The sequence below is a fragment of the Pelophylax lessonae genome (assembly GCF_965119305.1).
Source record: "Pelophylax lessonae genome assembly, chromosome: 1".
NCBI classification, from domain to species: domain Eukaryota; kingdom Metazoa; phylum Chordata; class Amphibia; order Anura; family Ranidae; genus Pelophylax; species Pelophylax lessonae.
In genome coordinates, this window is record NC_138768.1 from 540,665,774 (window position 1) to 540,678,084 (window position 12,311).

The window sequence follows — 12,311 nt, forward strand, 5'->3', positions numbered from 1 at the left end:
ACTCTGGAATCAAGTTCTTTCAAATCTCCTATAGTTTACCATTTTTTTTTTTCCCTTTACGTTTGTCACCGGAAGGAAAAACAAACCGCCAAAATGGTTCTTGATGAGTACTTGTGGATGGTTATTGTTGGCTTTATCATAGCCTTTATCTTGGCATTTTCTGTGGGTGCCAATGATGTGGCTAATTCATTTGGCACAGCTGTAGGTTCTGGAGTGGTTACATTAAGGCAAGCTTGCATATTGGCCTCAATCTTTGAAACAACTGGTTCGGTGCTGCTGGGAGCAAAGGTTGGAGAAACAATCCGAAAGGGTATCATAGATGTAAACCTTTACAATAACTCTGTGCATTTACTGATGGCTGGGGAAGTCAGCGCGATGGTTGGTAAGTAACATACTTGTTTTACATGTAAATACAAAATTGTTGGTAGTTTGCCATATTTCTGAATTTTCAATCACATGACTGTAGACTACTGCTTTCTAAAGATATACAATATTGTACCATGTTAGTCCAAGAGAATTGTTCCACAATAGTGACTGTTGGCCCCCCCCCTTTGGCGGTAGCATTTGGTTGTTTTAAAATGGAACCGTAGCCAAGACACCGGCCACTTATGCTTTTGGAGGACTGGACATATAAGTTTATAATGCTAAACCTATTCACGCGTTGTGTAAGAATAGCAGTGACTGTTATAGTGGCTGCATGTGAAACCCTGTTATATTTCATGGGTTGCTAGGCATTCTCAAGGTTCAGATATAGGCCATCTTATTTGGTTAGAATTAGAATTCCCTTTTTTAAAGTGGTTGAAAAACCTCTGAAATAAGTATCCCCCCTCTAAAGAGTACTAACCTCAATCCAAAGCACCAAGTGTGATTTCTGTCTTTTCTCTTCCCTCTGCTATCTGCATAAGACTCTTCAGACAACTTATCCTGACACCACATAGGTGGGAGATTCTACCACCCCCCCTCCCCAGCACACACAGAGTATAGAAGGGGAGGGGTCAATTCCCTCCACTTAGTCTCAGATTACACCCAGCTCCCTGCTCTATGCTGTGCAGTGTGTGATGTCAGATCCTCTTTCCCCTGCCTGCTGAGGCTGAGAAATGCCTTTTGTTCAGTGTGTTTTAGAAGTCTGTAGAGAAGATAGGGCTGCAGATAAATGGGTACAACATACACAGGAGGATTTGTTTTCATATCTTTGCATCACCAGAGGCCAGTCGCTTCAAAGATGTAATGGTTTATAATAGGCTTGTGACGGTATCAGATTTTCATGCTGCGATTAATTGATTAAGGTTTTGCCACGGTATACGGTATTATCACGGTATTCTATTATTAAATTTAAATTATTAAATTTCCACCTCCCTTCAATTTCATTGCTGAATTTAGGGGCTTTGGTTCACTTATGCACATTATTATATAGTCAGTCAGTACAGACTCTGTGAACCAGGCCTAAAATAGGTCATCAAGCAGTGTCTGGCCTAACTGGTGATAACTGGTCCTGGCGCTCGGCTCCGATCCGATGGCCTGGTCATTAAGAGGGCAAATCCTTGTGGTCAAGAAGTGGTTAAACCTGAAGGAGGTGTTGTTTATAAATGACTTTACTATTGCTTTAGGCCTGGTTCACATGTATGCGGGTTGGTGGTTCACATGTATGCGGGTTGGCGGCCCACATTTGCACAGGCATAGCAGCCCATTGATTTGAACGGGCTGCTATGCCCTCATTTTCCGCAGAAAAAAGGTGCATGCAGCATTTTTTTTAAATTCAGTGGCCTTGAAATCCATCCTGCTTTTGCACCATGCGACTAACCTGCAGTTCCTGCTCTGGCAAGCTTTCTGCATTTTTTGTAGACACTGCTTGATGGCTATATAATGTAATGTGGGCTGCTATGCGCGTGTGTGTGTATATATATATATATATATATATATATATATATATATATATATATATATATATATATATATATATATATATATATATATATATATATATATATATAATTAGAGCTGCACGATTCTGGCCAAAATGAGAATCACGATTTTTTAGCTTGGAATCAAGATCACGATTCTCTCACGATTCTCTGTGTAACAAAAAAAAAAAAAAATTGGGATAACTTTACTGTTACGTTTTTTTTTTTTTTTTTTTTTTTTTATTCATTAAAGTCTAATCATTGCGTTTGAAAGACTGCTGCGCAAATACAGTGTGACATAAAATATTACAACAATCGCCATTTTATTCTGTAGGGTCTCTGCTAAAAAAATATATAAAATGTTTGGGGGTTCTAAGTACTTTTCTAGCAAAAAAAAAACTGATTTTAACTTGCAAGCAACAAGTGTCAGAAAAAGATCCAGTCTTTAAGAGGTTAAACTTCCTTTCTCCCTGGCAGAGGGAAGGAAAAGATACAAATGTAATCATTTTTGTTTATAGTTAGGAGACTTAATGCTGAAAGGCGTTAGCTGAGTGAGTGAATGAGTCATCCAGCTCACTGAAATGTATCAATTCACAAGTCAGGCAGACTTGACAGAGAAACTCGGTATTTTAAAAATGCCACAATAACAATACCGTGGCTATGCAATACCGCGATATATCGAAATACCGAAAACCGGCATATGTCTAGTTTATAACAACTTTTAAGAAACAAAGGTAAAAAAGTGTCAACTTTATTGTATGGGGGTCACTGACCAAATCATGAAGCAGCTTGAATCTTTCTGTCCTCTGGATTAGTTTGGTGGGTTAAACATCCCACCTCCCTTAGATATACATGGTCCTATTCAATAAATAAGGCAGCTCAGTGTTTTTACTGCTTGCAGATTTTAAAATGCAGCATATACTGTATGCCACGCTTAAGACAACTCCAGCCATAGTGAAAAATTGCCAATCTGCCTGATATCTCTTTGCCTTTTGAATATAAGCTTGCACATGCCATTGTTTTCTGTATCCCGATTTGTCTTTGGTTTGGTTGGGTTTGAAGAATGCAGATATGGCAAATGTGCTAGCCTCACATACCAGGCAGTGTATGAAATCATTTAAACCTAATGGAGGTGCGGTATTTATTTACATGTTGTAATACACATTTTTACCTTTTTAATGCATTCCCTGCATTAGGTACAAAATGTCCCTGTAATTGTATTACCCCGCATTCCCCCTCCCCAATATACTTATCTGAGCCCTATCTCGATCTGGCACTGGTCGGAGTTCCTCTCTTCACAGGAAGCATTAGCTCCTGGTGCGGCCAATCAAATCTTGTGGGGAGGGAGCAGGTGATGGGGCAGGGCCACACTGCGTGTCTGTGGACGCACGCAGCCCAGCTTGGAAACACCCATTGCAAGCAGCCTGCTATGGGGGGGTCACACAGAAGAGGAAGAGCAGAGAACGCTGGTTGGAGACCTCAGAATAGGAGGTTTCGGGCTGCTCTGTGCAATACTATACATATAACATGTTTGGTAATTTTTTTCTTTTTTTTTTTTAAGCAGAGACCCTAGAGATCAAAATGGAGATCGTCACAATACTTTGTTACACTGTATTTGCGCGGCGGTTTTACGAACACAATTTTTATGGAAAAATACACTTTTTTGAATTGAATAAGAAAACAGTAAAGTTAGCCCAATTTTGTTTCTATAATGTGAAAGAGAATGTTAGGCAGAGTAAATTGATACCTAACATGTCATGCTTCAAAATTGCACACGCTCGTGGCGACAAACTTTGGTACTTGAAAATCTCTATAGGCAATGCTTTACAAATTTCTACAGGTTACCAGTTGAGTTACAGAGGGTTTCCAGGGCTAGAATTATTGCTCTCGCTCTAACGATCACGGCGATACCTCAAGTGGTTTGAACACTGTTTACATATGTGGGCGTGACTTGCGTATGCATTCGCTTCTGCGTGCAAACCCCGGAGGGACAGGGCGCTTAAAATTTTTTTTTTTTTCTTCTTTATTTTACCTTTTTGTTTTTACACTGTCCCTTTTTTTTAAAAAAAAAAAAAAAAAAAAAAATTTCATTATTTTTATTGCTATTATAAGGAATGTAAACATCCCTTGTATAGAAATAAGCAGGACAGGTCCTCCTTTATATGAGATCTGGGGTCAAAAAGACCTCAGATTTCATAATCTACACTTAACCGGTTGCCGACCGCCGCACGACTATATACTGCGGCGGTCAGCCCCGGCCAGGCAGAGTGACGTAGCGGTACGTCACTAGCCTTCGCCGCTCTGGCGCGCGCGCGCGCGCACCCGCGGTCCCGCCGATGACTCGATTGGGTTCAGAACCGATCAGTCATCAGGTCCAGGCCAATCATTTTTGGTCTGGACCTGTTGATCGGTCCTGCCCAATCAGATCTCCCTCTAAGCCTGTGAAATGTAAACACAGGCTTAGAGGAGATGTGCCCTCCCCTCCCAACGGTCTTTTTGGATCCAGCGTGAGAGGAGAGCACATCTAATTGTAAGTACAGCACCAAGCACGTACATACACAGTTAGATAGGCACATTTCACCCCCGATCGCCCCCCCAATTAACCCCTACAGCACCTGACACAACACACACTATATACAGCATATAGCATATACCTATATACCTGTATAAGTGTGATTTGTGAACAGGTGTAGCCCTTGCGACCCCCCCCTTTTCCACTCAAATTACCCCCCACCCCCCCCTAATAAAGATTTAACCCACTGATCCCCCCTGAACCCCCCCTGATCACCGCCGTTAACCCCTACACCCTCTGTCACATCAGCACTAATACAAACGCAATATACGGTGTTATTGTATTTTTGTATTAGTGTCATTGTGATCAGAATTAGCGCAGGCGACTAAGTTTCTGTCCCAAGAAGGTTTAGGGTCCCCGCCACCCGCCCAATAAAGATTTAAGCCCCTGACCCCCCCCTGATCACCCCTACACCCCCTGCCATAACACACACCGTATACAGTATATAGCATTTTGCTATATACCCGTATAAGTGTGATTTGTGGTCAGGTCTAGCGCTTGCGACCCCCCTTTTTCCACTTGAATTACCCGCCACCCCCCCCTAATAAAGATTTAAGCCCCTGATCCCACCTGATCCCCCCCTGATCACCGCTAGTTAACCCCTACACCCTCTGTCACATCAGCACTAATACAAACGTAATATACTGTGTTTTTGTATTTTTGTATTAGTGTCATTGTGATCAGAATTAGCGCAGGCGACTAAGTTTGTGTCCCAAGCAGGTTTAGGGTCCCCCCCACCCGCCCAATAAAGATTTAATCCCCTGATCCCCTCCTGATCACCCCTACACCCCCTGCCACAACGCACACTGTATACAGTATATAGCATTTTCTATATACCCGTATAAGTGTGACTTGTGACCAGGTTTAGCGCTTGCCACCGTTCCTTTTATCCTTAGGATACCCGCCAGCCCCTTCCAATAAAGATTTAAACCCCTGATCCCCCCCTGATCACATCCCGTTAACCCCTACACCCTCTGTCACATTAGCACTAATACACACATAATATACTGTTTTTACTGTATTTTTGTATTGGTGTCATTGTGACTTGAGGTTGCTCTAGCTAGCTAGTTTCTTTCCCAAAGGAGGTTTAGGGTCCCCGCCACCCCCCCCCAGATCCCCGGCGCATAGTTTAGAAGTAACCCCTTGATCACCACACACGCACGCACGCACCTACACTTCCATTTCTAGTATAGTGTTTGAACAGATCAATATCTGATCTGATCAGAGCTATACTAGCGCCCCCATAGTTTAGGGTTCCCAAAACGCGGTGTTTGCACGATCAGCACTGATTCCGGCCAGCACCTGCGTTTAACCCTTTCACCCAGGTAAGTGTAGTAATCAATAGATTACTGTCACTTACAAAAAACACAAGACACAAAACCGCTGTGTTAGCAGAGTCAGGCCTGATCCCTGCTAGCATTAGCAGTTTTTTTGGTAGCGCTTGAAATAGTCTTCGACAACCAGGTGCTTTTATTACCTGTGAGTCGCATCACTGTACGGGTAAATTTAGTTACCAAAATGTCTAAACGTTCGTACAGTGATGAAGCTATTTACAGTATAATGTCCATGTCAGGTGAGAGCGATGGGGAAGCCTCACCGGCAGAATCAGGGTCATTATACGAACCAGATGACAGCAGCGGCTCCCTGACAGACAGCTCCGACGACAGATGGGTCCCTGTTAGACCCAGGCGTACCCGACCCCATTCTGGTGTTGTTGAAATGCAGGAATCGCAGGGTGCTCGTATGGAGCAGAGTGTGGGTACTAGTGCCGCTCATCCTTCTGGCGACCTGGCAAGCGCCAGCGGCCTAGTACAACCTGGACCTAGTACAACCAGCACTGCAGTAAGACCTGGTGACGTGGCGAGTCCCCTAAGTGCAGTTGAAGCTGGTGCGGTGGCTAGCACAAGTAGTGGCCCGCAGCCACCGCGTATTCGAAGACAGGCCCGTAGAGCCCATAGTGCCCTCCCTGATGCGCTGGCATATCCCAATTGGCAACCCACTGATTCTACAGCGCCAGTACTTCCCCCATTCACCGCCCAACCTGGAATCCACGTGGAGACAGCTGGTTTTACGCCCCTGAACTTTTTTGAGCTGTTCTTCACGGAAGATCTTTTCAGATCTATTGTGGATCAATCAAATTTATATGCTCAACAATTTATCGCCGCCAACCCAAATTCGCACCTTGCCAGACGATTCGGCTGGAATCCTATAACGGTTTCCGAATTTAAGATCTTTCTGGGCCTTTCCCTCCACATGGGCATAACTAAACAAAGTGAATTGCGGCTATATTGGTCCACTAGCCCAGCTCACCATATGCGCATGTACTCTGCCTCCATGTCCAGGGGGAGATACGAGCAAATTCTGCGATTTATGCATTTCAGCGACAATGAAATCTGTCGTCCTCGGGGAGACCCTGCATACGATCGGCTCCACAAAATTCGGCCCCTCATAGACCACTTCAATCAGCGGTTTGCAGCCTTGTTTACCCCCGAACAAGTTGTCTGCATTGACGAGTCCCTGATTAAATTTACTGGCCGTCTTGCTATCAAACAGTACCTCCCCAGCAAGCGTGCCAGATACGGGGTCAAGTTGTATAAGCTCTGTGACAGGGCCACAGGCTATACAGTTAATTTCCGTGTCTATGAGGGAAAAGATAGCACTGTGGAGCCCCCGAACTGCCCAGACTACATAGGGAGCAGCGGTAAGATTGTTTGGGACTTGGTGTCACCCTTATCCGGAAAGGGGTACCATTTGTACGTGGACAATTTTTACACAAGCGTGCCACTATTTAGTCACCTGCTTGATTTACAAATTGGCGCATGTGGCACCGTGCGACCTAATCGCCGGGGCTTCCCCCAACGGCTTGTTAATTCCCGTCTTAGTCGGGGGGCGAGAGCCTGCTTGAAAACGGACAAATTACTTGCGGTGAAGTGGAAGGATACACGGGATGTTTATGTTCTGTCCTCCCTTCACGCAGACACGACAGTCCAAATCCCTACGGCAACTGGCGTTATGGAGAAACCCCTCTGTGTCCACGAATATAACCTTAACATGGGAGGGGTGGACCTTAACGACCAGCTTTTGGCGCCGTATTTAGTTGCCCGTAAAGCCAGACGCTGGTACAAAAAAGTGTCTGTTTACCTTTTCCAATTGGCTATGCTGAACGCCTTTGTCCTATACAAGGCGTCAGGACGAACTGGACCCTTCCGGGAATTCCAGGAAGCGGTCATCCTTGCCTACCTGTACCCAGGAGGCATGCCTGCCCAACTTCCCCTTCCAGATGCAGTGAGCCGGCTGCATGAGAGGCATTTTCCTTATGCCCTCCCGAGTACCCCTACCCAAATACGACCCCAAAGACGATGTCGTGTCTGTAGCGGGGGCGGATTTAGGCGTGACACCCGTTATTATTGTCCCAAATGTCCTGACCATCCTGGTCTCTGCATCGGGGAATGTTTTGAGCGCTACCATACACTAGTGGAGTATTAGTGTAGGGTACAGCACGACACAGTGTAGGGCACATAAACACAGGGTCTCGAAGGATGTTGGATGTCCATCGACATTTTGAGAGACCCAAGCTGGAAGAGAAGATCGCAGAAGATCGCACTCCCTCCCAAATCAAGAAATAAAGGAACAGTTAGAAAGTAAAATAAAAGGATCCAAAAACTGTTGTGGTGTCAGTAATTTTATATGTCCTTCTACTCCTTCCTACTATACTTTTTTCAATGTCCTTTGTTTGTTTTTTCATTCTTTTGTGACCTGTTTCTCTTGCAGGTAATTGTCGGCTACCACGCATTGATTTTATATATTCTGACACAAACAGCGTTTGCGCTCAGCATATATGGATACCTTTGCTGATAGCAGCTGTGGTGATTTTCTGATTTCAGCACTGCAGTTAAAATCTTATTTTGGTATACGTGGATAGCGCCGTGTATACCCATCATTAAATTCAGTGGGTGGTTGTTTGGGCGGTTAATGATGAGAATCCAAAAACTTTTGTTGTGTCAGTCATTTTATATGTCCTACTCTTCCTAATGTACTTTTTTTAATGTACTTTGTTTGTTTTTTCATTCTTTTGTGACCTGTTTCTCTTGCAGGTCCCTCGTCGGCTACCACGCATTGATTTTATATATTCTGACACAAACAGCGTTTGCGCTCAGCATATATGGATACCTTTGCTGATAGCAGCTGTGGTGATTTTCTGATTTCAGCACTGCAGTTAAAATCCTATTTTGGTATACGTGGATAGTGTCGTGTATACCCATCATTAAATTCAGTGGGTGGTTGTTTGGGCGGTTAATGATGAGTAATACTACGCATTATTCCTGTGCTGATTTCTGATAGGTTCTCTTTTTTTCCGTTCAGCCCACAGGCTGCATGAAAAAAAAAAAACCTATATGCCAAACAAGGACCAGCAATGTACTGGTACGTTGCTGGACTTTGAGTGGTTGTCATATGTGTGTCATATGTAAACCGCAATTTCAGCATGCATGTGAGGTATCGCCGCGATCGCCAGATCGAGTGCAGTAATTTTTGCAGTAGACCTCCTCTGTAAGTCTAAAGTGGTAACCTGTAGAGACTTTTAAAGTTTTTAAAAATGTACGTACGTTGTTGCCGCTGCGCAGGCGTGCGCAATTTTTAAAGCATGTCATGTCAGGTGTCTATGAACTCGGCATAAGATCATCTTTTAAATTTTACCAAAAAAATTGGAATTATATAGTGTATTTGTGAAATAAATTAAAAAAAAATGTATTTTTTTCGCAAAAATTGCGTTTGGAAAATCTGTGCGCAAATACCGTGTGACAAAAAAATTTGCAACATCCCCCATTTTATTCTATAGGGCCTCTGCTTTAAAGAAATATATAATGTTTGGGGGTTCAAAGTAATTTTCTAGTAAAAAAAAAATATTTTTTCATGTAAACAAAAAGGCACAGAAAAGGCTTGGTTTTCAAGTGGTTAGAAGAGTGGGTGATGTGTGGATAAGATTGAGCATAAAATGCCGGGACAGTTCAAACACCCCCCAAATGACCCCTTTTTGAAAAGTAGACACCCAAAGCTATTTGCTGAGAGGCATGGTGAGTCCATGGAATATTTTATATTTTGCTACAAGTGTCGGGAAAATTATTATTTCTTTTTTTTTTTGTTGTTTTTTTACAGAAAGTTGTCACTAAATGATATATTGCTCACACATGCCATGTGTATATGTGAAATGACACCCCAAAATACATTCTGCTGCTTCTCCTGAGTACAGGGATACCCCATGTGTGAGACTTTTTGGCAGCGTAGCTGTGTACGCGCCCCCGAAAACCAATCCACATCTTCAGGTTTTCTAATGGCGTAAATTGCTGATTTTACCCCTGACTACCTGTCACAGTTTCAGAGGCCCTGAAATTTCAAGATAGCACAAAACCCCCCCAAATGACCCCATTTTGCAAAGTAGACACTCCAAGCTATTGGCTGAGAAGCATGGTGAGTCCATGGAATAGTTTATATTTTGCCACAAGTTTCGGGAAAATAATTTTTTTTTTTTTTTTTAACACAAAGTTGTCAGTAAATGATATAATGCTCACGCATGCCATGGGTATATGTGAAATGACACCCCAAAATACATTCTGCTGCTTCTCCTGAGTACAGGGATACCCCATGTGTGAGACTTTTTTGCAGTCTAGCCGAGTACAGGACCCCGAAAACCAACCTCCACTTTCAGGCTTTCCAAGGGCGTAAATTGTTGATTTCACTCCTGACTACCTATCACAGTTTCGGAGGCCCTAAAATTCCAAGATAGCACAAAACCCCCCCAAATGACCCAATTTTGCAAAGTAGACACTCCAATCTATTTGCTGAGAGGCATGGTGAGTATTTTGCAGCTCTCATTTTTTTTGGAAAATGAAGAAAAAACAGGAAAATGCATTTTTTTTCCTCTTTTTTCAATTTCCAAAACTTTGTGACAAAAAGTGAGATCTGCAAAACACTCAACATGCCTCTCTGCAAATAGCTCAGGGTGTCTACTTTCCAAAATGGGGTCATTTGGGGGGGTTTTGTGCTATCTTGGAATTTTAGGGCCTCCGAAACTGTGATAGGTAGTCAGGAGTGAAATCAACAATTTACGCCCTTGGAAAGCCTGAAAGTGGAGGTTGGTTTTCGGGGTCCTGTACTCGGCTAGACTGCAAAAAAGTCTCACACATGGGGTATCCCTGTACTCAGGAGAAGCAGCAGAATGTATTTTGGGGTGTCATTTCACATATACCCATGGCATGTGTGAGCAATATATCATTTACTGACAGCTTTGTGTAAAAAAAAAAAAAAATATATATATATATATATATATTTCCCGGAACTTGTGGCAAAATATAAAATATTCCATGGACTCACCATGCCTCTCAGCAAACAGCTTGGGGTGTCTACTTTCCAAAATGGGGTCATTTGGGGGGGTTTTGTGCTATCTTGGAATTTTAGGGCCTCCGAAACTGTGATAGGTAGTCAGGAGTGAAATCAACAATTTACGCCTTTGGAAAGCCTGAAAGTGGAGGTTGGTTTTCGGGGTCCTGTACTCGGCTAGACTGCAAAAAAGTCTCACACATGGGGTATCCCTGTACTCAGGAGAAGCAGCAGAATGTATTTTGGGGTGTCATTTCACATATACCCATGGCATGTGTGAGCAATATATCATTTACTGACAGCTTTGTGTAAAAAAAAAAAAAAAAAATATATATATATATATATATTTCCCGGAACTTGTGGCAAAATATAAAATATTCCATGGACTCACCATGCCTCTCAGCAAACAGCTTGGGGTGTCTACTTTCCAAAATGGGGTCATTTGGGGGGGTTTTGTGCTATCTTGGAATTTTAGGGCCTCCGAAACTGTGATAGGTAGTCAGGAGTGAAATCAACAATTTACGCCTTTGGAAAGCCTGAAAGTGGAGGTTGGTTTTCGGGGTCCTGTACTCGGCTAGACTGCAAAAAAGTCTCACACATGGGGTATCCCTGTACTCGGGAGAAGCAGCAGAATGTATTTTGGGGTGTCATTTCACATATACCCATGGCATGTGTGAGCAATATATCATTTACTGACAGCTTTGTGTAAAAAAAAAAAAAAAAATATATATATATATATATATATTTCCCGGAACTTGTGGCAAAATATAAAATATTCCATGGACTCACCATGCCTCTCAGCAAATAGCTTGGGGTGTCTACTTTCCAAAATGGGGTCATTTGGGGGGGTTTTGTGCTATCTTGGAATTTTAGGGCCTCCGAAACTGCGACAGGTAGTGCAGAGGTGACATGAACAATTTACGCCATTAGAAAACCTGAGAGTGTTGATTGGTTTTCGCGGTCCTGTACACAGCTAGGCTCCCAAAAAGTCTCACACATGGGGCATCCCCATACTCAGGAGAAGCGGCAGAATGTATTTTGGGGTGTCATTCCACATATACCCATGTCATGTGTGAGAAATTTATCTTTTAGTGACAACGTTGTGTAAAAAAAAAAAAATTAAAAAAAAAAATTGTAATTTTCCCGAAACTTGTGGCAAAATATAAAATATTCCATGGACTCACCATGCCTCTCAGCAAACAGCTTGGGGTGTCTACTTTCCAAAATGGGGTCATTTGGGGGGGTTTTGTGGCATCTTGACATTTCAGGGCCTCCTAAACCGTTATAGGTAGTGAGAAAATGCAATGAAAAATGTACGCCCTTTGAAATTCTGATGGTGGTGATTTGTTTTCCGGCTCCCGTACACAGCTACGCTCCCAAAAAGTCTCACATATGTGGTATCCCTGTACTCAGGAGAAGCAGCAGAATATATTTTGGGGTGTAATTACACATATACCCATGGC

The 12,311-nt window shown here is 43.0% G+C and overlaps 1 protein-coding gene across 2 annotated transcripts in view; it reads left to right on the top strand.

Moving 5' to 3' along the window:
- The first annotated feature begins 7 nt into the window (after positions 1-7).
- Positions 8-12,311, top strand: part of SLC20A2 (solute carrier family 20 member 2) — a 102,875-nt gene continuing 90,571 nt past the window's right edge. For both annotated transcript variants that reach the window (XM_082275110.1, XM_082275111.1), the window contains exon 1: positions 8-382. In XM_082275110.1, coding sequence (XP_082131236.1) covers positions 94-382 — 289 coding nt within the window. In that variant the 5' untranslated portion in view covers positions 8-93. The remainder of the gene's footprint in view (positions 383-12,311) is intronic.